At 38.1% G+C, this 24,134-nt stretch overlaps 1 protein-coding gene across 1 annotated transcript in view; it reads right to left on the reverse strand.

Moving 5' to 3' along the window:
• Positions 1–683: 683 nt before the first annotated feature.
• The window catches only part of C9H11orf58 (chromosome 9 C11orf58 homolog), a 28,881-nt gene continuing 5,430 nt past the window's right edge, over positions 684–24,134 (reverse strand). The window contains exons 2-5 of the mRNA XM_007174871.3: positions 23,970–24,053; positions 3,943–4,003; positions 1,881–1,990; positions 684–1,151 (exon numbers count right to left, since the gene is read on the reverse strand). Coding sequence (XP_007174933.2) covers positions 921–1,151; positions 1,881–1,990; positions 3,943–4,003; positions 23,970–24,053 — 486 coding nt within the window. The 3' untranslated portion in view covers positions 684–920. The remainder of the gene's footprint in view (positions 1,152–1,880; positions 1,991–3,942; positions 4,004–23,969; positions 24,054–24,134) is intronic.

Consider the following 24,134-nt stretch of genomic DNA (forward strand, 5'->3'; position numbering starts at 1 on the left):
CAGCACTGGGATAAAATGAAGAGAATTTCTTGTTTCAGCTTCTTGTTCAATAAGCCTATTCCTCATTTTCAGACAATGAGGATAAAGGTATCACAACCACATATGAGAAACTGCTTTCTCTTTATTTAGGTGTTAGGAAGAAAATTAACTTTGGTCACATATTACCTTAAAAAAAAAAATCCAGTTTTACATATTCCTAAATAGATAGGACCAAATGATCAGAGAAAAAATTTCTTCTGTAAAAATTGGCCAATTTTATCAAAACTCTAACATACAGTGTCATTCAAATTATGTAAAGACTGCTTGCGATCATAACACTCCAAATATATGACAACTGCAACTCCATCCTAACCGGTGTGAAAAGTATTTGCTCTCATGTTGCTTTGGTCCAAAAGAGTAGAGCTGATTCAGTAAGAGTAAACTAAGTACCTAATCTTTTGCCAGCATTAATTTAGATTGTTACTGGCAGCAGAAATATCCATGAATAGTTCTACTATAAGAGAGTATAATAAAAGAATATTTTTATGGACACATCACAGTACCAGATAAACTTGTATAAGAGAGAAACATGAAGGAACAAAAAAAGATAAACAGCTACCACACAAAAAATACTGTTTCCCCCATAACTGTATTTGAAGGGGTAAAAAGGTAGTATTAGAAGTTTGATGATGCTAACATGAAAGGAAGTTGAGTATTGTATTTATTTCTTATTTTATACAACTCTTACTGTTTACAAAAATGGTTATAGTCATGCCCATAAAAGTGTAACCCATGGCATCTGAAAGCAAACACTCTTTGTAATTATTTAAAAGGGCCTTTTTAAAAATTATAATACAAAGGTCTGTGCTCTATAAGCAGTCCTCCACTGTGCATTATAACAATAAGGCTTACTTTTAATACAAAGACTAAGTGTTTGGGAGTTATGAGCCACTGGATTTAACAAACATCATCTTATAGTTGCTTTTTGCATCTTTTTTGTTTTTGGGATCCTCCACTTCATCAGGGTGCTCAGTAGCTTGGAGTTCTTCAGCAGATTCTTCTTTCTCTGACTCTGAATCACTTTCAGAGTCATCTGGACTTTCAGGATCAGGTGAATCATCATCATCATCATCATCTCCAGCCACATCACCTTCTCCATCATGATCATCTACCTAAAAACATCAATCAACAGCTATTAAAACACATTATCCAGTACAAAAACTGGAAAAGACCCTAAAATTTTTGTCTCACTCCCTAGCCATTAAATTAAGTTTAAGATCAGAGGCTGCCTAGGGAAGAAATGAGGACTCGGGCACCTCCATGTGTTTTACACACTGGGACCTGAGTAGGATTTTGGTTTAAGAAAGGGCTCTGAAGACCACTCACCTTCTCCCCTCCCCCCTAGTTTGAAAATATATTATTATTATCTTCCTGATGGAAACATTATTTTAAGTAAATAAGGCAAGTTAACCACTGATCCATGGGAATATTTAAAGTTATCAATGTTTTGCATATTACATTACTTTGGAGTAATGGACCAATAGTTATTATATGAAAAGAGATGACATAGGAGACAACCAAGAAAACTCTCCTGAACCGGTATTTACATGAAATATTTCATGTACCTTGTATGTTGTCCATGCCTACTTAAGATGTGCTCTAATGATTATCTAAGCAGAATTTACATTAAGCTAGTATCAGAAAACATATTTCTAAAACTCTCAAAAATATCTATTCTCATTATCTACAAAGACCTAGTTTGGCATGTAAAAATATTTTAAGTAACTGCATAAAGAAAGCTTTCTACATAGGATTCTTGATTGCTAGAGTAATTTAACACAAATAAATGATAATCAAATTGGAAATTATCTTCCCACTTAATGAAAATACGTAATTACTACCTCACTGAAGCCAAGTCCACAATGTCGTCGGTATCTTCCTGATAATTTACTGTCCAAACTTTGTTGATATTGAGACTCCAGTTCTTCATTAATTTTCTTGTCTTCTTCCCCTGTATGTCCAGTGTACTTTGATTATGTTTCAGTCAAATTAATAAAAATATTTGATTACACAAAAAACCCACAATACAGATGCTATTATATTCAGGGCTGATTTCTCTAACTGTGACTAATTTTACAGTGAATTTTGTGGATGGGTTTATAAACCATAGGTAGTTACCCAATAGATAAAATAATTGAAGGATGTATTTATGATTACTTCTTTAGTAACCAACCCCCTGAAGCACAAGTTGTTTATTAAAGATGAAAAACTTAATTTTTCCCATGTAATAATTCAAACCAGATACAGGAATCTCAGAACTGCTTAAGTTTACATATTATAAATATTAATTACTAAGAACTTTGGGCATGATGTTTTAGTTTATTTATAGTCTGATAATGGTTCTCCTGAAAGTTTCCTCCTAGTCATGTAGAAAAAATCCTCCAACAAACAAAAGCTTCTGTCTTTCAACAGAAATAATGAAAAGGCACACAATTCTGTTCAGAGAATGGCTAAATAAAATGACCTTGGAATTGCTTCCCTTTATGCCTTTCTTTGCATATCAGTTTACTGCACCAACATAAACTTATTTGTAATTTTACCATGCAACATTTGATATATAAATTATTTTTAACATATATTCTGTTATATATGTTATGAAGCAGAATACTAAACAACCACCTATAAACTTACCACCCAAGAAGTAGAACATTACCAATACCATTGAAGCTTTCTGTACATGACATTTTAATTTGTAAATACAAGAAGAATTTCATATTTTAAAAGAATGAATGCAACAGTTAAATATATTTCTATTCTGCCAAAGCTCAGGGACTCTTTTGCCTTTTGTAGAAGTGCAAATCAATTTGAAATAACTGTTCAACACTGGAAATATAAAACGCATACTAATTTCTAAAATGTGCTACATATTCTAGGTCAGTATAAAGTTAATTTAAATGATATAATTAAAGGTTTTCTTAAATATATCTAGGTCAGGGCTTCCCTGGTGGCGCAGTGGTTGAGAATCTGCCTGCCAATGCAGGGGACACGGGTTCGAGCCCTGGTCTGGGTAGATCCCACATGCCGCGGAGCAACTGGGCCCGTGAGCCACAATTACTGAGCCTGCGCGTCTGGAGCCTGTGCTCCGCAAGAAGAGAGGCTGCAATAGTGAGAGGCCCGTGCACCGCGATGAAGAGTGGCCCCCGCTTGCCACAACTAGAGAAAGCCCTCGCACAGAAACGAAGACCCAACACAGCCATAAATAAATAAAAATTTTAAAAAAAAACAAAAAAACAAAACAAAACAAAAAAAAAACTTTCTTTCCTTAAAAAAAAAAAAAAAAAAATCTAGGTCATTATGCCCTGTTATTAATAATGTCTAAGATTAAGGCCAATTTTAAATGGGATAAAACTTTACTTTTCAGCAGACTGAATTCAAATCCAAATTCTAATTCATTTTCAGTTTTTATTAAGTTTTTTCCCCAAAATTAAAAGAAAAATTTCTTCAGGCTTTCCAATGAGTTTATACTCTTCAAAGATTTCAGAGCAAAACTCAGTGAATAAACTAAAAACCAGTATAATATGCCAACTATAACTGTATATTAAATAATTTACAAAATACATGTAAACTCTAGATACTACAGTTGGCAAGATGAGGCATAAAACCTCACTACAATTAAAATACTACATGTTGTGAGTTAGTAAAAATGAAGACAGAAACTGGTCAGTTTCTTGGTTAGAATATCATATTGATGTATATATAATCTCAAATCTTTTATGACAGTATATACTAATTGTTACATGATATATGTAACATGTTTACATATACTACATATATTTCTAATATTTATTAGTCATTAGAACTAATCAACAATTATAAATGGACGCTAGAATATCCCAAAATATGTACAAATATTTCATATTCCGAATTTAGCACCTCCACTTTAATTATATTTTACTTTCTTACCTGTTCGGAAGTGAGATGTGGATTTGTGATCTCCTATAACAAGACGACCAGTATGTTCTTTCTGTAAGAAGGCAGGAAATTTATTAGAATTTGAGACCACTAATTCAACATAATTATTAAGTGTTTACTATGTGCCTGACAATATTCCAGGCTTATGGGATACAGTGAAGAAAAAGAACTAAATTAAGATCCCTGTCTTTATGGAACTTACATTCTTGCATGGATAGGGATGGGGAGGGGACACAAAATCAGTAAGTAAATTATAGTATGTTTGAAGGCAGTGTAATTACAATAAACCAAGCAGAGGAAGGGGATAGAAAGTATGTAGCGTTCAAGCTGGAATTTTAAATGGGATAAATAGCTAGAAAAGTGGATCAATCTAAACATTTTCTTTCCTAAAATGCCAGTTAAATGAGTTGCTTTAATTTTTCCACCTTCTCTTTCTGATGTCTCAGGCATATATCATGGAAAGAAAGCAAATGAGATTATTTAACTGAATAAAAATAATAGATTTATAATGAACAAACTGATCGAAATTTAAAATATAAAACATAAAAATAACCATTACTATTTAACAACATACCACAATCAAATAGCTAGCTCATTACTTTTGACTACAATAAACACCCACTTTCAAACTATCAAAAACCACAGAACTTAAAACAATGTAGTTCTATAAAACATAAAAATAAATCTCACTCAAAGTTACCAAACTAATCAGCTTACATAATTACTCTCAATTTATCAGTTCCAATCCACTTTTCATGGTTCATATTTAGTTTTGAAACCGAGCAGGAGCCTGTGGGGCTCCTGGGCATGGAAGCCTTTCCGTGTCCCCAGTTTCTTGTTTATAGGGAACAGACTCCAACCTCCATGACACTCGCTGAGTTCCAAAGCAGAGACAAGGTAGGAGCAGTCAAGAAACAACAGTGTAGCCTTTGGATAGGGTCCTGGTTCTGCCTGAAGGGATACACATAATAATGAGTTCTTTACAGAATGAAAACCCCCAACAAATGTAAGATGTTAGCATTCTTTATTCCAGATTAAAGGAACCAGAGAAGCTCTTCAAGAGACCATCTGAGGCCAGATTAAAGGAGTCACAGAAACTCATCAGACCACCTGAAGCCAGGCCCTGCACACACCCTGATCCGTATCAGCAACCCTGCCTTTGAACCACTGCTGTAAAACTCCTCACCAAATCCCTCCAGGTCGGGACACACAGTTTTGAGAGGCACTGAGTCGGCTGTGTCCCCCGCTTGCCTGGCAGAGTAATAAAAGCTGTTCTCTTCTACTTCACCCAAAACTCTGTCTCCAAGATTCAATTCCATACTGGTGCACAGAGGCCGAGTTTTCGGCATCAATTTCACAAGGTAAAGAAATAAATTGTTTGGGAGACTGGCCAAGATGGCAGAGTAGAAAGATCTTGAGCTCACCTCCTCTCACGAGCACACGAAAATCACAACTATCTGCAGAACAGCTATCGACGAAAAAGACTGGGAACCACCAGAAAAGATCTTCTACAACTAAAGACATAAAGAAGGAACCACAACAACCTGGATATAATCAAATTCCATACCCCTTGGGGTGGGTGATCCACAAACTGGAGAATAACTACACTGCAGAGGTTCTCCTACAGGAGTGAGAGTTCTGAGTCCGACATCAGGCTCCCCAGCCCAGGGGTCTGGTACCAGGAAGATGAGCCCCCAGAGCATTTGGCTTTGAAGGCCAGTGGGGCTTAACTGCAGGAGCTCCACAGGACTGGGGGAAATACACTTCACTCTTCGAGGGAGCACACACAAAATCTCACATGCACCCGGACACAGGGTAAAAGCAGTAATTTGATGGGCACCTGGGCCAGACCTACCTCCTAGTCTTGGAGAGTCTCCTGGAGACGCAGGGTGGTGGGGGGACTGTGGCTCACCCTAGGGACACAGACACTGATGGCAGAATACTGGGGAACACTGTTGGTGGCTGACATCTTGACTCATTAGTTCCAAGACCTTATCCCACCCAACAGTCTGTAGGTGCTAGGGCTGGCACGCCTCAGGCTAAACAACTAACTGGGCAGGAACACTGCCCCACCCCTCAGCAGACAGGCTGCCTAGAGACTTACTGAGCCCACAGCCACCTCAAGATATGCCCCCTAGACATGGCCCTACCCATGAGAGGACTAAGACCCAGCTCCACCCACTAGTGGGCAGACACTAGCCCCTCCCTCCAGGAAGCCTGCACAAGCCTCTAGAGCAGCCTCACCACCCAGGGGGCAGACACCAGATGCAAGAAAAATATGATTCCCGCAGACTAAGGACCAAGTCTGCCCACAGCAGGCCAGACTGTACCTGCTAGCAGGCCAACGCAACCTTCAGGACACCCTGGACCCCATAACCAACTGTGTCAAGAATCACCTCCTAACCCCAAATCTTATATGTGCTCTGGGATCCAGGGGCCCTGCACCCAGACTCCAGGAACCAGCTCTGACTGCCCACTTGTCCCCAGAATCTGGCTTAACCTGCCAATGGGTGGGCAATAGCCCCCGAGTCTTCATGAACCTGACTCTGACCACCCAGCCAGCACTAGCCTTGGGGCCCCCTAGGGTTCTGCAAGCAGCCACTTCATGACCAGGGCCTGCTAAACAGCAGCCAGCAGCATCCACACAAGGCAGGGCCTGGCAACCAACCAGACTAGGGGCCAACCAAGCCCACCAGACCACCCACATAGGCCACCACAACAGAAGGACCCACACAGCCCTCTTAGGAGGAGACTCTAGAGCATATAGCTTGGGTGGCGAGAAGGGAGTGCACTGCTGGGTTGCATAGGACACATCCTAGAGGGCCACTTCTCCAAAGTCAAGAAATGTAACTAACCTACCACATACATAAAAATACAAATAACAACTTAGACAAAATGATGTGGCAGAGGAATATGTTCCAGATGAAGGGACAAGATAAAACCCCAGAAGAACTAACTGGAGATTGGCAATCTACCTGAGAAAGAGTTCACAATAATGATTGTAAAGATGACCAAACAATCTGGGAGGAGAATGGATGCCAGAGCAAGAAGTTAGAAGTTTTTAACAAAGAGTTAGAAAATTTAAAGAACAACCAAACAGAGATGAAAAATACAATAACTGAAATGAAAAATACGCTGGAAGGAATAAACAGCAGACTGAGTGATACAGAAGAATGGATCAGTGACCTGGAAGACAGAGTACTGGAAATCACTGCCACTGAACAGAAAAGAGAAAAAAAGAATGAAAAGAAATGAGGACAGTTTCAAAGGCCTCTGGAACAACATCAAGCACACTAATGTTAGCATTAAAGAGGTCCCAGAAAGAGAAAACAGAAAGAAAAAGTCTGAGAAAATATTTGAAGAGATAATAGCTGAAATATTCCTTAACCTGGGAAAGGAAACAGTCACTCAAGTCCAGGAAGTGCAAAGAATCAAGGAACACACCAAGACACATTGTAATCAAGATGACAAAAATTAAAGATAAAAGAGAGAATATTAAAAGCAGCAAAGGAAAAGCAATAAATAACATACAAGGGAATTCCATGAGGCTATCAGCTGATTTTTCAACAGCAACTGCAGACCAGAAAGGAGTGCCACAATATATTTAAAGTGATGAAATGGAAAAACATACAAGCAAGAATACTCTACCTAGCAGAGCTCCTGTTCAGATTTGATGGAGAAATCAAAACTTTTACAGACAAATAAAAGCTAAAAGAATTTAGCACCACCAAGCTAACTTTAGAACAAATGCTAAAGGAACTTAATCTAGGTGAAAAAGAAAAGGCCACAACTAGAAACAAGAAAATTAAGAAATGGAAAAGCTCACAGGTAAAGGCAAACATAAAGGTAGGAAATAATCCACATGCAAACTAGTAGGGAGGTTGAAAGACAAAAGTAGAAAAATTATCTGTATCTACAATAAGCAGTTAAGGGATACACAAAGCAATTAGATATAAAATATAATATCAAAAACAGTTAATTGTGAGGGGAGGAGAGTACAAACGCAGGATTTAAAAAATGCATTTGTAATTAAGAGAGCAGCAACATAAACCAATCACGTATACATATAGACTGCTCTACAAAAACCTCATGGTAACCACAAATTAAAAATTTATAATAGATAAACACACAAAATTATCCACAACACTAGAGAAGAGAACAAAAGGTGAAAGACCTACAAAAACAAATCCAAGGGGGCTTCCCTGGTGGCGCAGTGGTTGAGAATCTGCCTGCCAATGCAGGGGACACGGGTTCGAGCCCTGGTCTGGGAAGATCCCACATGCCGCGGAGCGACTGGGCCCATGAGCCACAACTGCTGAGCCTGCGTGTCTGGAGCCTGTGCTCCGCAATGAGAGGCCACGATAGTGAGAGGCCCCCGCTTGCCGCAACTAGAGAAAGCCCTCGCACAGAAACGAAGACCCAACACAGCCAAAAATCAATCAATCACTCTACACTTCCAAAAAAAAAAAAATTAAAAAAAACAAATCCAAAACAATTTTGGGAGAGGGAGCTGTGTAAGAGGAAAGGTTCTTCACCAGCTGGGAAAAATCAGCCAGGACAGAAAGTGAGCTTCACTGGCTCAGAGGAGTGCAGCAACCGGCTTTAGGCAGGCAGAACAAAGAGACCAGCACTGATGGTCCTGGCCACCTCGCTCTACTTACTCCCCAGCCTGAGATGTGTGTCTGCTGGTGCAAGGGGGCTGGGTGCTAAAACTCAGGCTTTAGGGGACAGACCTGGGGAGAGGACCGGGGTTGACTGCGCGGAGACAGCCAAAATGTACTGGAGTATGGCCCGGGCCACAAGGTGTGGGCAGGATGCCTGGGTCCACCATAGAAGCCCCACTGGTAATGTGCTCATGAAGGGAGGGTCAGGACCCCACCACAGCAGCCTCATTCTCCTTGTGCTCACAGTGGGCACAACTCTGACTCTATGAGCTCTGGCAGTAGACAAGCCCTGGTGGTTGCCTACACACAGAGGTGGGGCTGAAATATGAGCTGTGTCCAGCCAGCAGCTTTGAGACTTTGGCAGATTTATGCCTCTGGTGCCTTTGTAAGCTCAGCACCTGGGGGACATCCAAGCAGATTATTGGTGCTTCTGTGGTTGGGGGGGTCCAGAGTTAGCAGCTGTGGGCTTTGTAGGCATGTGCATGCGGAGGAAGGGCCGGGGTCTGGGCTAATTCCGTAGCTCCCATGGTGGGTCCAGGTGCCCGATTATGGTGGGTCCTGGTGCCTGACTTTGGCAGATATGCACTGGTTGCTTTCTGATAACTGCGCCTGAAGGGCATCTGGGCCAATTGACTGCATTCCCACAGCTGAAGCGGGGCCAAGAGCAGTGCCAACAACAGTGTACTTTGTGAGTGCTCATGACAGGTGACAGGAGACATCACAGAGCATACTTTCCAGTGGACAGCTCCTGGGAGGAATACCCAGGTGCTCCTCTCCCAGTGGGAGCACTCCAGTCCCATCTACCTCACATTGCACTTTAGCAACAGATCTGAGAGCTTTTACTCCAACACCCCTGTTCAACATCCAGTGCAGGCTCTGGTCACCACAACACCAATCACACCCCCTATCAAGGGGATAAGGGCAAGCACACATTGAGGAAAGACGTGGCAGTCATCCATACTAAAAACAGCCTTTGCACCAAAAATATTAGACTCATTCAGGCTACACAGGGACATTCCCACATAAAAACAGCCCTTTAAGACCACAGTAGATAACTGTTTCTCCTAAAGTCATAGAGTCAGAGAAACATAAGTAAAATCAAGAAACACAGGAACTGCTCCCAACTAAAAGAACAAGAGAAATCCCCTGGAAGTACAAATGATGAAACACCTCTCCAGTCTACTAGACCCCAAGTTCAAACAGAAGGTAATAAAAATACTAAAGGAATTAACAAAGACTATCAACAGAAATGCAGATCACTGTAACAAGAAACAACTATAAAGAGGAGCCAATTAATATTAGAAAACTCATCTGCCGAGACAAAACTTGAGCTAAAGGCAATAAATAGCAAACTAAATAATGCAGAAGAACAAATAAGTGATATGGAAGATAGAATAATGGAAATCACCCGATCAGAACAGCAGACAAAAACACAAGTGAAAAAAAAATGAAAGCAATATACGAGACTTACGGGATAAAACAGAGCGAGTCAATCTACACATAATAGGATCCCAGAAGGAGAAGAAATAAAAAAGGGGATTGAAAATGCATTTGAAGAAATTATGGCTGAAAACTTCCCAAACCAAAAGGAAACAGATATCCAGGTACAAGAAGAACAGAGAGTCCGAAACAAGATGAACCCAAGCAAACCTACACCATGACATATTATAATTAAAATGGCAAAAGTTAAAGTGAGGATTCTAATGGCAGCAAGAGAAAAAGATTTACTTACAAGGAAACCCTCATAAGTCTATCAGCGGACTTCTCTATAGAAACACTGCAGGACAGAAGGGAGTGGCAAGATATACTCAAAGTCCTAAAAGGGAAAAACCTGCAACCTAGGATACTCTATGCAGCAAGATTATCATTTAGAATAGAAGGAGGATAAAGAATTTCCCAGACAAGTGAAAACTAAAAGAATACAGCAATACAAAACCTAAACAGACATTTCTCCTAAGAAGACAGACAGATGGCCAATGTGAAAAGATGTTTGACATCTCTAATTATTAGAGAAATGCAAATCAAAACTACAGTGAGGGATCACCTCACACCAGTCAGAACAGCTATCATCAAAAAATCCACAAACAATAAATGCTAGAGAGGGTGTGGGAAGAAGGGAACCCTTCTACGCTGTTGGTGGGAATGTAAACTGGTACAGCCACTATGGAGAACAGTATGGAGGTTCCTTAAAAAACTAAAAATAGAGCAACCATATGACCCTGCAATCCCACTCCTGGGCATATATCCAGAGAAAAACATGGTCCGAAAGGATACATGCACCCCAATGTTCATTGCACCACTGTTTACAATAGCCAAGACAGGGAAGCAACCTAATGCCCATTGACAGAGGAATGGATAAAGGAGATGTGGTACATGTTAACAATGGAGTATTACTCAGCCATTAAAAAGAAGGAAATAATGCCATTTTCAGCAACATGGATGGACCTAGAGACTGTCATACTGAGTGAAGTAAGTCAGACAGAGAAAGAGAAATCTCATATGATACTGCGATGTGGCACACATATACAATGGAGTATTACTCAGCCATAAAAAAGAATAATGTCATTTGCAGCGACATGGATAGACCTAGAAATTATCATACTAAATGAAGTCAGACAGAAAAAGACAAATATCATATGCTATCACTTATATGTAGAATCTAAAAAAATGATACAAATGAACTTACTTACAAAACAGAAACAGACTCTCAGACTTTGAAAACAAACATATGGTTACCAAAGGGGAAAGGTGGGAGGGGAGGGATAAATTAGGAGTTTGGGATTAACATATACATGCTACTATATATAAAACAGATAATCAACAAGGACCTACTGTATAGCACAGGGAACTCTACTCAATATTCTGTAATAACCTATATGGGAAAAGAACCTGAAAAAGAATGGATATATGTATAACTATAACTGAATCAGTTTGCTGTACACCTGAAACTAACACAACACTGTAAATCAACCTTACTCTAATATAATATAAAAATTAAATTAAAATAAAAAATAAAAAAACAACAAAGTCCTACTGTATAGCACAGGAACTATATTCAGTATCTTATAGTAAACTATCATGGAAAATAATATGAAAAAGAATATATATAAAGTACAGCAAAGTATCACTTTGCCGTACGCCAGAAAGTAACACCACATTGTAACTGAACTATATTTCAATAAAAAAATATATAAGTAAACAAAATGAGAAAAAACAGAAAAGAAACAAAAGCAGTTCTAAGAGGAAAGTTAATAGCAATACAAGCTTACCTCAGAAAAGATAAATCTCAAACAACCTAACCTTACACCTAAAGCAACTAGAGAAAGAAGAACAAATAAAACCCAAAGTTAATAGAAGGAAAGAAATCATAAAGATCAGAGCAGAAATAAGAAAAAAATAGAAAAGATCAATAAAACTAAAAGCTGATCCTTTGAAAAAATAAACAAAATTGATAAACCTTTACCCAGACTCATCAAGAAAAAAAGGGCTCAAATCAATATTAAAAATGAAAAAGGAGAAGTTACAACTGACATCACAGAAATACAAAGGATTGTAAGAGACTACTACTACAACCAATTATACACCAGTAAAATGGACAACCTAGGAAAAATGGACAAATTCTTAGAAAGGTACCATCTCCCAAGACTGAACCAAGAAGAAACAGAAAATATGAAGGGACTAACCACAAGTATTGAAGTTGAAACTGTGATTTAAAAACTTCCAACGGACAAAAGTCCAGGACCAGATGGATTCACAGGGGAATTCTATCAAACATTTAGAGATGAGTTAACACCTATCCTTCTAAAACTTCCTGCAGAGGAAGGAACACTCCCAAACTCATTTTATGAGGCCACCATCACCCTGATACCAAAACCAGACAAAGATAACACAAAAAAAGAAAATTACAGGCCAATATCACTGATGAACATAGACGCACAAATCCTCAACAAAATACTAGCAAACTGAATCCAACAAAACATTAAAAAGATCATACACCATGATCAAGAGGGATTTATCCCAGGGATGCATGGATTTTTCAATATCTGCAAATCAATGTGTGATACACCACGTTAACAAACTGAAGAATAAAAACCAAATGATCATCTTGTGAATGAGAAATGTGGCCTGCTATATCAGTAAACAAAGGATACTGTGACCATCAAGCCAGCAGCCACCCCCAACTGTGCACCCTGAGGGGATTCAGGATGGTGAAAAGCATGAAACTGGCCCTAGATAGTTAAGGTGTATATCAAAGGAATGATTTCAGTGAGTCCAGACTCTTTAATCTTCCCACAGGTGGAAAAGTGTTAAATTCATTAACTTGACATGTTTGGTTTTCCATAATTAACAGTTACTTTAATTAACAGTAATCCTTTGATGTTTCGACTACCTAGTTTTTGATGCAAAATGCGTATATATCCTGGCTCCTCCCTTACCTCTTTGGAGCAGTCCCTCAAAGCAATATGAGAGGCTGACTTTAAGTCCTCAGGAAATTCGCCAAATAAAACATAATTCTCAACTTTTAGGTTGTGTATTTTCTTCAGCTGACAGTTTTAGTGACCAGGAAGGGACTCAGAGCAGACGTCTCTCCTTTGCCTGAACTCTACAAGGAACTGGGGCCTTGGTACCAGCAGAGCCCTGTTGTGCCCATCCGGCTCCGCAGAGAGTCCAGATGAATTTGGGTGAGTCTCTCCTGGTTCTTGGATCTCCCGATTACTGGCTGATGATCCTGAGTTTTATTTGGCGGTGTCTAATAGGTACCTGGCTCCCAGTTGAAAGATATTGGGGAGTGGCCCCTGCTAGTTGAAAGATACTAGGGGAGCCCAGCTGAAAGACACTGGGAGAAAGTGCCCGCTAGCTGAAACATACTAGGGTAACTCAATTGAAAGACACTGGGATTTCCTCAGTTTGAAAGATACTGAGCGGTCTCAACTGAACGGTTGGTTAGGTAAGAGGTTTACCTGACATTTTCCTCAAATTGGCTATCTTGACAAGAATGTGTCAGGATAAAAGTGCACTAATAAAATTTTATGCCTGAGAAATTCAAGGTCAAATGGGAAACAGTTTCTCTCAGAGAAATGAGGGGTGTCAGAAAGCCAACCTCCAACTAACACTCCAGCCAGATTCATGTACGTACAGAGCTCATACCTGCAACTAAATAAAGGAAATCTTGCCCTGAAAATGACTAAATGGAGCTCTTGTATTGTATACGCAGCTTGTTAGAAAAAGTTGGCTTGATAAAAACATATTTTCAGAATTCTGATGTTAAAAAAACAAAAGCCCTTCAAGGGGGAACTTGCATTCCTCCTCCTGTGTCTTTGAGATGTAAATGTTTTATTTGATCTTCAGAGAGTGTGTGTGTGTGTGTGTGTGTGTGTGTGTGTTTTGAGCACTTGGTCTCTGTCATCCAAAAGGCACACATATGGTGTACATTTAGCAGCCAATCGAACAGACTGAGATTCTGAGCAGGCTTTTGTCTGAATTTTTGCCATCTTAACCTGCACTGTGTCAGCCTGTTTAGTGAGGGCCTTTACTTTCTTAGACTATTTTTGGGAGTAAACTTTCTGGATCTGTTTAAGTCGCATCCTTCACACTCTCCTGTGGGGAAGCCTCTTGCATCCTATTGGTTTAAGTCACTATTAACATATATCTCATTAATGGCCAAATGACAGATCCTTTAAATTGGAGAATCTTCTAAATTGGTAAATTTTTAGAGAACTCTCATTATAAACAGGTGTTTTATTGATATCTATGGGGAAAAAAAAATTAAAGGTGGGAAAAAAATATATAATGGATAACCTAAGAACTCCTTTAGTTTAAAACAAACCAAAAAAACTGGTTTGGGAAATCTTATTGTGGTTTCTGCTTCCCCTCAATGGAGCTTACAGATGCTAATAAAAACATTAGAATAATTAATATTAATTAGATTGATTAACAGAAAAATAAGAGAAAAAACTAAAGGGAAAGTCTAGAGACTCTTTCCCCACAACGTAAACCTTTTAAAGGAACTTATCCCAAATGGATAAAGAAATCTTAAGATAAATGATTATTTTAAAATGGGATAAATAAAATGAATGTTAATGGGATTAAACAAAACGTTTTGATACAACATTACCTAAGGTTCAATGGGCCAAATGGAACTCCCCCTCCATTGTATTGGTCCCCAACATTAAAGGACCCCAAGCAAGTCTGCTCTATTTACGCCTGTTTAAAATATATATATTTAAATGGTGGAAGAAAATTACACTGAGGTACCTGACCAACAATTACTTGGGGCAACAATTAGGCCAATTAATCAAGTTGACAAAATGGCCTGAGTCAGTTGGCTCAACCCCTCACTGGGGACCCCAGAGCCTTTTATACAAAATAGATTAAATGGTCAGAGAATAAAAGAAAGGAAAGCTTCTAGGACTCCTTGTAATACCAAGACTTGTTGATTGGGTCCTAAGAGAAACTAACATCAAAGGTGTAAAAGTTGGCAGAATTGAGATGAAAGTTTATAAAAATTGGTATTTATGTTCACCGATCTACAGAATGCTAATGTAAAAGACAGTTCATAATTGCTTACTTCTTAGCATTCACTAGAAATCAAAGTTTTTAAGGGTTGAGAATTCTAATTTAAATATGAAATTAAAGCTACTAGAAATAATACAGAAAAACAGTTCAGTACACTAGAAAATTAAGAAGTGTGTTGTGAACAAAGAAGGTATGAGGAATGGATTTGCATTTTGTTAAGGGAAAAGAAAATAATTTTGTCCTAGAGCTAGTTGTTTCTATATGAGAAAAGTAAGAGACAAAATAATACGGATATAGAAAGTGATGGAAGGATTGTGGAAAAGGAACCCTGAGAAAAGAATTTTATACACGGTCAGTACTGACTAAACTCAAAATGAATTTAATAACGTAAATGGATTTTGTTATTAAAAGTAGGCTGGTACACGACTGGATTTGGTTCCTCTGTTGAAAGAACAAAGGTTTCTTAGAACACTGCTTTTGACAACTGATTGTGTGAGTTTTCTTTGCCTTTAAGTGATCTATATTTGCTTTTGAAATATTTTGTCACTGTGGTTAAGTATTATTTCACAGTGACATATGATCCTATTTGACCAAGTGTTGATATTTTTGACAAACTTCCCAAATATCAAATTCTAAAGTTCTTGACCTCCAGCTAACTCTGGGATGCTTCAAAGGAACCAAGACACCTCAGAGAGCAATGTCAAACTAATTAGCTTATCTGGTATGATGTTATTCAGTTGGCCAAAAAGTTCATTCGGTTTTAAAGTAAAAACAAAAGACCACAGTTTTCATTTTCACCAAGAACTTTATTTTTAAAAAAATATTTAGGGACTTCCCTGGTGGCACAGTGGTTAAGAGTCCAACTGCCAATGCAGGGGACACAGGTTCGAGCCCTGGTCCGGGAAGATCCCACATGTCGCGGAGCAACTAAGCCCGTGCACCACAACTACTGAGCCTGCACTCTAGAGCCCACGAGCAACAACTACTGAAAACCATGCACCTAGAGCCCGTGCTCCGCAACAAGAGAAGCCACCGCAATGAGAAGCCTGTGCACCGCAACAAAGAGTGGCCCTCCTCACTGCAACTAGAGAAAGCCCGCGTGCAGCAACGAAGATCCAACGCAGCCAAAAATAAATAAATAAATAAATAAACAAATATTTATTTGGCCGTGTTGGGTCTTAGTTGTGGCACGCAGGATCTTTAGTTGTGGCATGCGGGATCTTTAGCTGCAGCATGCAAACTCTTAGTTGGGGCATGTGGGATCTAGTTCCCTGACCAGGGATCGAACCTGGGTCTCCTGCATTGGGAGTGTGGAGTCTTAGCCACTGGACCACCAGGGAAGTCCCACCAAGAACTTTACTGAACAATGTATTCACTGTTTTGTTCCACTACCTTCTGCCATTTTTCAGGCAACTTCATAATTCCATCTTCCTAAAACTTTTTATCTTTTTGAGCAAAGAACTGTTCCAGGTGCCTTTTACAGTCCTCCAGGGAATTGAAATTCTTTCCATTAAGAGAATTTTGTAAAGACCGAAATAAATGGAAATCCAAAGGTGCCATGTCTGGTGAATATGGCAGATGAATCAGAATGTCCCAGCCAAGCTGTAACAGTTTTTGCCTGGTCATCAAAGAAAGACGCAGTCTTGCGTTATCCTGATGGAAGATTATGCATTTTCTGTTGACTAATTCCAGATGCTTTTCGTCGAGTGCTGCTTTCAGCTGGTCTAACTGGGAGAAGTACTTTTTGGAATTAATCATTTGGTTTTCTGGAAGGAGGTCATAATAGAGGACTCCCTTCCAATCCCACCATATACACAACATCACCTTCTTTGGATGAAGCCCAGCCTTTGGTGTGATTGATGGTGGTTCATTTCACTTGCCCCATGATCTCTTCCATTTCACATTATTGTACAGTATACACTTTTCATTACCCGTCACAATTTGTTTTAAAAACGGAACATTTTTGTTAGGTTTCAGCAGATAATCGCATGTGGAAATACAGTCAAGAAGGTTTTTTTCACTTAACTTATGAGGAACCCAAACATCAAAGCGATGAACATAACCAAACTGGTGCAAATGATTTTTTAGCGCTTGATTTGGATATTCTGACTACGTAGGCTATCTTCCATGTGGTGTAACATTGACTGTTCTCAATTAATGTCTTGACTTGTTTGCTGTCAACTTCAAATGGTCTACCTGACCACGGAGCATCATACAGCGAGAAATCTCCAGCACAAAACTTTGCAAACCACTTTTGACACATTCAATCAGTCACAGTACCTTCTCCATACACTGCACAAATCTTTTTTTGCATTTTATTTTATTTTTTAAAATTTTTATTATTTATTTATATATTTTTGGTTGTGTTGGGTCTTCGTTCCTGTGCGAAGGCTTTCTCTAGTTGCGGCGAGCGGGGGCCACTCTTCATCGCGGTGTGCGGGCCTCTCACTGTCGCGGCCTCTCTTGTTGCGCAGCACAGGCTCCAGACGCGCAGGCTCAGTAATTGTGGCTCACGGGCCCAGTTGCTCCGCGGCATGTGGGATCCTCCCAGACCAGGGCTCGAACCCGTGTCCCCAGCATTGGCAGGCAGATTCTCAAGCACTGCGCCACCAGGGAAGCCCCTTTTTTTTGCATTTTAGTTGCGTTTCTACCTTTCTTGAAATAATAAAGCATAATATGCCAAAATTGTTGTTTTTCTTCCATCTTCAATATTAAAATGGCTACACAAAAATTCACCAGTTTTGATAGTTTTTTTTTTAAATGCACACTGATATGACAACTGTCACAATACAATCTAACAAAACTGTTTCGAATGAAGTTAAAGACAACTAAGCGCTACTAGAGACAGCCTGTGGAAAAACTGAACGAACTTTTGGGCCAACCCAATACTTGCAAAGCACTGCCGAGTAACTAGTGATGAACCTTATGTTATATTGTATGTATAAATGTCATTAATACAGATATTCCAAAATTTATATGAAATTACTAAAATCTGAGATACCCTGGTATAATGTTATCAATCATAATTCTAGTTATTATCGAAATATCCAAGTTCCTTGTCAACTGCATTGTAATCAGATCTTTAACCATGCCATTTTAAGTCCTGTCATTTATAAATAGTCATTGTTTTATTCTGATGCTTTTATAAAAGGAAGATCTTCAAGAAGATTCATAAAAAGGACTTTTTAACAAATATAAGTTTCTGATAACTTTTAGATCATACCACTGAACTGGTATGACAAGAAATGTCATGTTCTAAGAAATGACAAAACTAATGTAAAACCTGACTACTTCATCCAAATCAACAGGAATTACATGGGACTGAATGAATTTATAAATATGATTTATAACTTTATGACTTTTTCGGGGAAATATATTGGCTTTTCCTCTTTGTTTTCCAGAAAAACTTTTCCTCTATTATGCTATGACCTACAAGTTGATCAAGTATTCTTTTATAAACAAAAATAAAACATATTTTTTCCTCTCTACCTGATCCTTCCATATTTGGCTTCTCCACCTGGCTCTCCTATGGACTTGATGGTTTACTGTGACCAGATTACAACTAGTTATACTAATCACTGTCTTTTTTAAAAATTTTATTTATTTTTTTATACAGCAGGTTCTCATTAGTTATCCATTAATCATTGTTTTAATTTGTTCTCTTTGTTCCTGAATTGTTTATGCTCTGTGTCTCTCTCTGCTGTACTATGACCTTATTAATGTTACTGACTATATTAATTATCCTGTCTAGTTTATAAGATTGTCTCTTACCCAATGTGTAACCAGGTCTCCAAAAAAATTAATGATGGCTAAAGGTCTTGAAACAGTTGATCATATACACACACACACGCAAATATATATATATGTATATAAAAAACTCTACACAGGATAACTGTAACAGTGCAACTCTCGGTATGGAAAGAAGCAACAAGAGAAAACATTTTCTAGATCATAGCAGACTAGTAAGATAGGTGACCCAGAGAATTTTAGATTATTAACAGGTCCTAATCCAAAAATTTGAGTGGCCTATCAACAGAATCTTCGCCCGATCTAGGAATGAGCCTTCCTAGCACTGTGGGACAAAATTGGTCATGAAATGCCTCCCAAACGTTGGTTGAATTTATGATCAAGGGGAAGCACTGTGAATGAAAAATGCTGCCCTATCAGTAAACAAAGGATGTTGCAGCCATCAAACCAGCAGCCACTACAGCTACCCCCAACTGTGCACCCTGTGGGGATTCAGAATGGAGAAAAGAAGGATACTGGCCCTAGATAGTTAAGGTGCAAATCAAAGGAATGATTTCAATGAGTCCAGTCTTGCATCTTCCTACGTGTAGAAAAGTGTTAAATTCATTAACTTGACATGTCTGGTTTCCCTTAACAGCTTCTTTAATTAACAGTAATCTTTTGATGTTCCAACTATCCGGTTTTTATTGCAAAACTCCTATACATCCTGGTTCCTCCTTTACCTCTTTGGAACAGTCCCTCAGAGCAATCTGAGAGGCTGTCTTCTAGGCTTACGTCCTCAGAAAATTCACCAAATAAAACATAATTCTCAACTTCTAGGTTGTGCATTTTTTTCAGTTGACAATCTCAATAAACGCAGAAAAAGCTTTTGATGAAATTCAACATCCATTTATGATAAAAACTCTCCAGAAAGTGGGCATAGAGGGAACCTACCTCAACATAATAAAGGCCATATATGACAAACCCACAGCTAACATCATACTTAATGGTGAAAAGCTGAAACCATTCCCTCTAAGATCAGAAACAAGACAAGGTTGCCCACTCTTGCCACTTTTATTCAGCATAGTACTGGAAATCCTAGGCACAGCAATCAGACAAGAAAAAGAAATAAAAGAAATCCAAACTGGAAAGGAAGAAGTAAAACTGTCACTGTTTGCAGATGACATGACACTATACATAGAAAATCCTAAAGATGCCACCAGAAAACTACTAGAGCTCATCAATGAATTGGGTAAAGTTGCAGGATACAAAATTAATATACAGAAATTGGTTGCATTTCTATACACTAACAATGAAATATGAGAAAGAGAAATTAAAGAAACAATCCCATTTACCATCACATCAGAAAGAATAAAATACCTAGGAATAAACCTACCTAAGGTGGCAAAAGAACTGTACTGTGAAAACTATAAGATGCTAATAGAAGAAAGTAAAAATGACACAAACAGATAGAAAGATACACCGTGTTCTTGAAGTGGAAGACTCTGTATTGTTAAAGTGACTATACTTCCCAAGGCCATCTACAGATTCAATGCAATCCCTATGAAATCACCAATGTCATTTTTCACAGAACTAGAACAAATAATTTTAAAATTTGTATGGCCCCAAATAGCCCAAACAATTTTAAGAACAGAGCTGGAGGATTCACACTCTCTGACTTCAGACTACACTACAAAGCTACAGTAATCAAAACTGTATGGCACTGGCACAAAAACAGACAGAGATCAATGGAACGGGATAGAAAGCCCAGAAATAATCCCATGCACTTATGGTCAATTAATCTATGATAAAAGAGGCAAGAATATACAATGGAGAAAAAACCACTAATTTCAAGAAGTGGTGCTTGGAAAACTGGACAACTACATGCATAAGAATGAAATTAGGACATCCTCTAACACCATATACAAATATAAACTCAAAATGCATTAAAGACATAAATGTAAGACCATATACTACAAAACTCCTAGAGGAAAACACAGGCCAAACACTCTTTGACACAAATTGCAGCATTATTTTTTTGGATTCGTCTCCTAGAGTAATGGAAATAAAACAAAAATAAACAAATGGAACCTAATTGAACTTAAAAGCTTTTGCAGAGCAAAGGAAACCATAAGCAAAATGAAAAGACAACCTATGGAATGGGAGAAAATATTTGCAAATGATGCAACCAACAAGGCATTAATTTCCAAAATATACAAATAGTTCATATAGCTCAATACCCAAAACAAAACAAAAAACAAAAACAACCCAATCCAATTAACATACAAGCAGAAGACCTAAATAGACATTTCTCCAAAGAAGACAAACAGATGGCCAACAGGCACATGAAACAATGCTCAACATCACTAATTACTAGAGAAATGCAAATCAAAACTACAAGGAGGTATCACCTCACACTGATCAGAATGGTCATCATCAAAAAGTCTACAAATAATAAATGCTGGAGGGGGGTGTGGAGAAAAAGGATCCCTCCCATGCTGTTGGTGTGAATGTAAACTGGTGTGGCCACTATGGAGAACAGTATGGATGTTCCTTAAAAAACTAAAAGTAGAGTTACCACATGATCCAGCAATCCCACTTCTGGGCATATATCTAGAGAAAACTAACTCAAAAAGATATATGTATCCCAATGTTCATAGCAGCAGTATTTACAACAGCCAAGACATGGAAGCAACCTAAATGTCCATCAACAGGTGAATGAATAAAGAAGAAGTGGTATATACACACACACACACACACACACACACACAGACACACACACACACACACATATATAATGAAATACTACTCAGCCATAAAAAGGAATGAAATAATGCCGTTTGCAGCAACATGGATGGACCTAGAGAGTATCATACTAAGTGAAGTCAGACAGAGAGACACAAATATGATATCACTTATATGTGAAATCAAAAAATTATGATACAAATGAACTTATTTACAAAACAGAAACAGACTTACAGACATAGACAACAAACTTATGGTTACCAAAGGGGAAAGGAGGTGGGAGGGATAAATTTGGAATTCTGGGTTAACAAACTACTATATATATATATAATTGATAAACAACAAGATCCTACTATATAGCACAGGGAACTATATTCAAGATCTTGTAATGAACTATAATGGAAAAGAATCTGAAAAAGAATATCTGTCTATCTATATATATGCATAACTGAATCACTTCGCTGTATACCTGAAACTAATACAACATTGTAAATCAGTTATACCTCAATTAAGAAAAAAAAAAACAACTGAAAAAAAGGGGAAATTGTTCACTAAAACTGAGTGAAAGTGAGATTAAATTTGACTTTGCAAAGCAATCTTAACCAATTATCTGTGAAGATATATAGTAAATAACAAATCACCCTATTGTGAAATCATGACACATTCTCCATACCCAAAGATGATACTCCTGAAAAGGTTCAAGCATTAATGCTTATTGCCTTACATGTTATTAGCACAAAAGCCAATCAACAATTCAGTAGTTTGCTCCTTTAGATTGCAGAAGACACCTCATAACAAGATTTGAATATACATAATGGCATCAAGTTATTCTAAGATGATAGTATTGCACTGGTCTATCATACTTTCTCAGTTGGTTCTCCCTGTGACCAATAGAATACTCAGTGGCTAGGATTAGGAATGTACTTTGGGGCCACAAAACAGTATAAATCTCAACAGCCTACGTAAAAGATCAAAGCTATGATCTTTGCCCTTGTTAGCAAAGAATTTAACATATGCTATGCCCATTTATCGGCAGCCAATTTTTTTTTTAATTGTTCAATCTGTTCTCCACCCACCCCCGCCCTGTTTTATTGAGATACAATTGACTACTGGTAGCTAAATTTCATACATTTTATGTTAGGGTGTTCTTCCTAGGTACTTAAAGAAATGTGATCCTACTAGGTTGAGCATACCCTTAAACTATTACTTTATATATCCTTAACAAAATCTTTTATTTGCATGAACCAAGGGAAACTTCAGACTACTTTCTATGACAAATCACAAATTATTGGGAAATCTGGATTAATGTGATATTATACAAATGCTTCCTTTGTATAGGTCTTAACATCTTACATGATATCTCCCTATGCCCAAATCCACTGTTCTAGTCTGGCTAACTCTTAATCCCCTCAGATTCAGATCAATTCTATTTCTGGGAAGCTTTCTTGTGCTGCTAAGCCAGAGTGAGCTTCCCTTGTCTGTTGATTCCACAGCATTATGTGCATAGCTCTTCCACAGCAATTATAATTCTATATTGTTATTATCTAGTTTCCTCCAGCACATGACAGCTCCAAACTTATGTTACTGATCTACGTGACCCCTCCCATCCAGGACCTAGTACAGTGCCTGGCATGTAGTAGTCAATAGCTGTTGGTAAAATGCATTCCCACATAAATAACAAAAACAAAGGGCAGAACTTCTTTCTAAAGAGCTTAAAAGAGAAAAAAGTTTTCCTTTTTCTTCCACATCAGGTTTGCAGAAATACTACTGGGACAGTGTTAGGAAAATAAATGTACTTGCTTACAAAAAAAATCAGTATTTAGAGATCACTGTATTTGCATGTAAAAATTAATTGCTAGGAACAAGAGTTTTTTCCAACAGGTGATGTTTCCTGGCCCCTATATTTTATATCTTCTATTACGTTAATCGAACTGAAAAAGATTTCAAAATATATTGAACATTTTTAAAATTAAGTTTTTGACAAAGGCTATTCCCTTGGCTACTACTTCAAGGGCTGGAAGGAGCTATAAAATATGAAAGACCTACCAAATGGTCTGCCCAGAAGTACCTTGTATCAAATTATCAGGCTAACAGATGACAAATCATGAACTTCCACGTTTTCTTTCTTCCACGGGAGTCTCCTCAAACCAAATTTTTTCTCTATGCAGTCTCTAAACATTACCACCCAGTGGCACTGAGAATCCTAGAAGCAGCTCAGTGAGGTCAGCTATATTTCCGAAAGCCTAAAGTAGTCATGCAGAACAGTAACATGGGATCCAAGTGTATCCATTCCTTCTCACTTAACATACATAAAAAAGGGCATTATTTTCACAGAAAAGATAAAAACGTATTCTGTCTGATGCTTACCTTTCCTGCACCCATAAGTCTCAAGAACTTTTGTTTTCTTTCTTCATTACCTAAGTCTGCTGCCTCCCAATTGCTAGATCCAAGCTGGAAAAGAAATTAGCCAATTAATCTTTTTTGCATAGTAATAAATATTTAAAAATTTACAGTCTACCAGTAAATCCCAAG

The sequence above is a fragment of the Balaenoptera acutorostrata genome, chromosome 9 (genome assembly GCF_949987535.1).
Source record: "Balaenoptera acutorostrata chromosome 9, mBalAcu1.1, whole genome shotgun sequence".
NCBI classification, from domain to species: Eukaryota; Metazoa; Chordata; class Mammalia; order Artiodactyla; family Balaenopteridae; genus Balaenoptera; species Balaenoptera acutorostrata.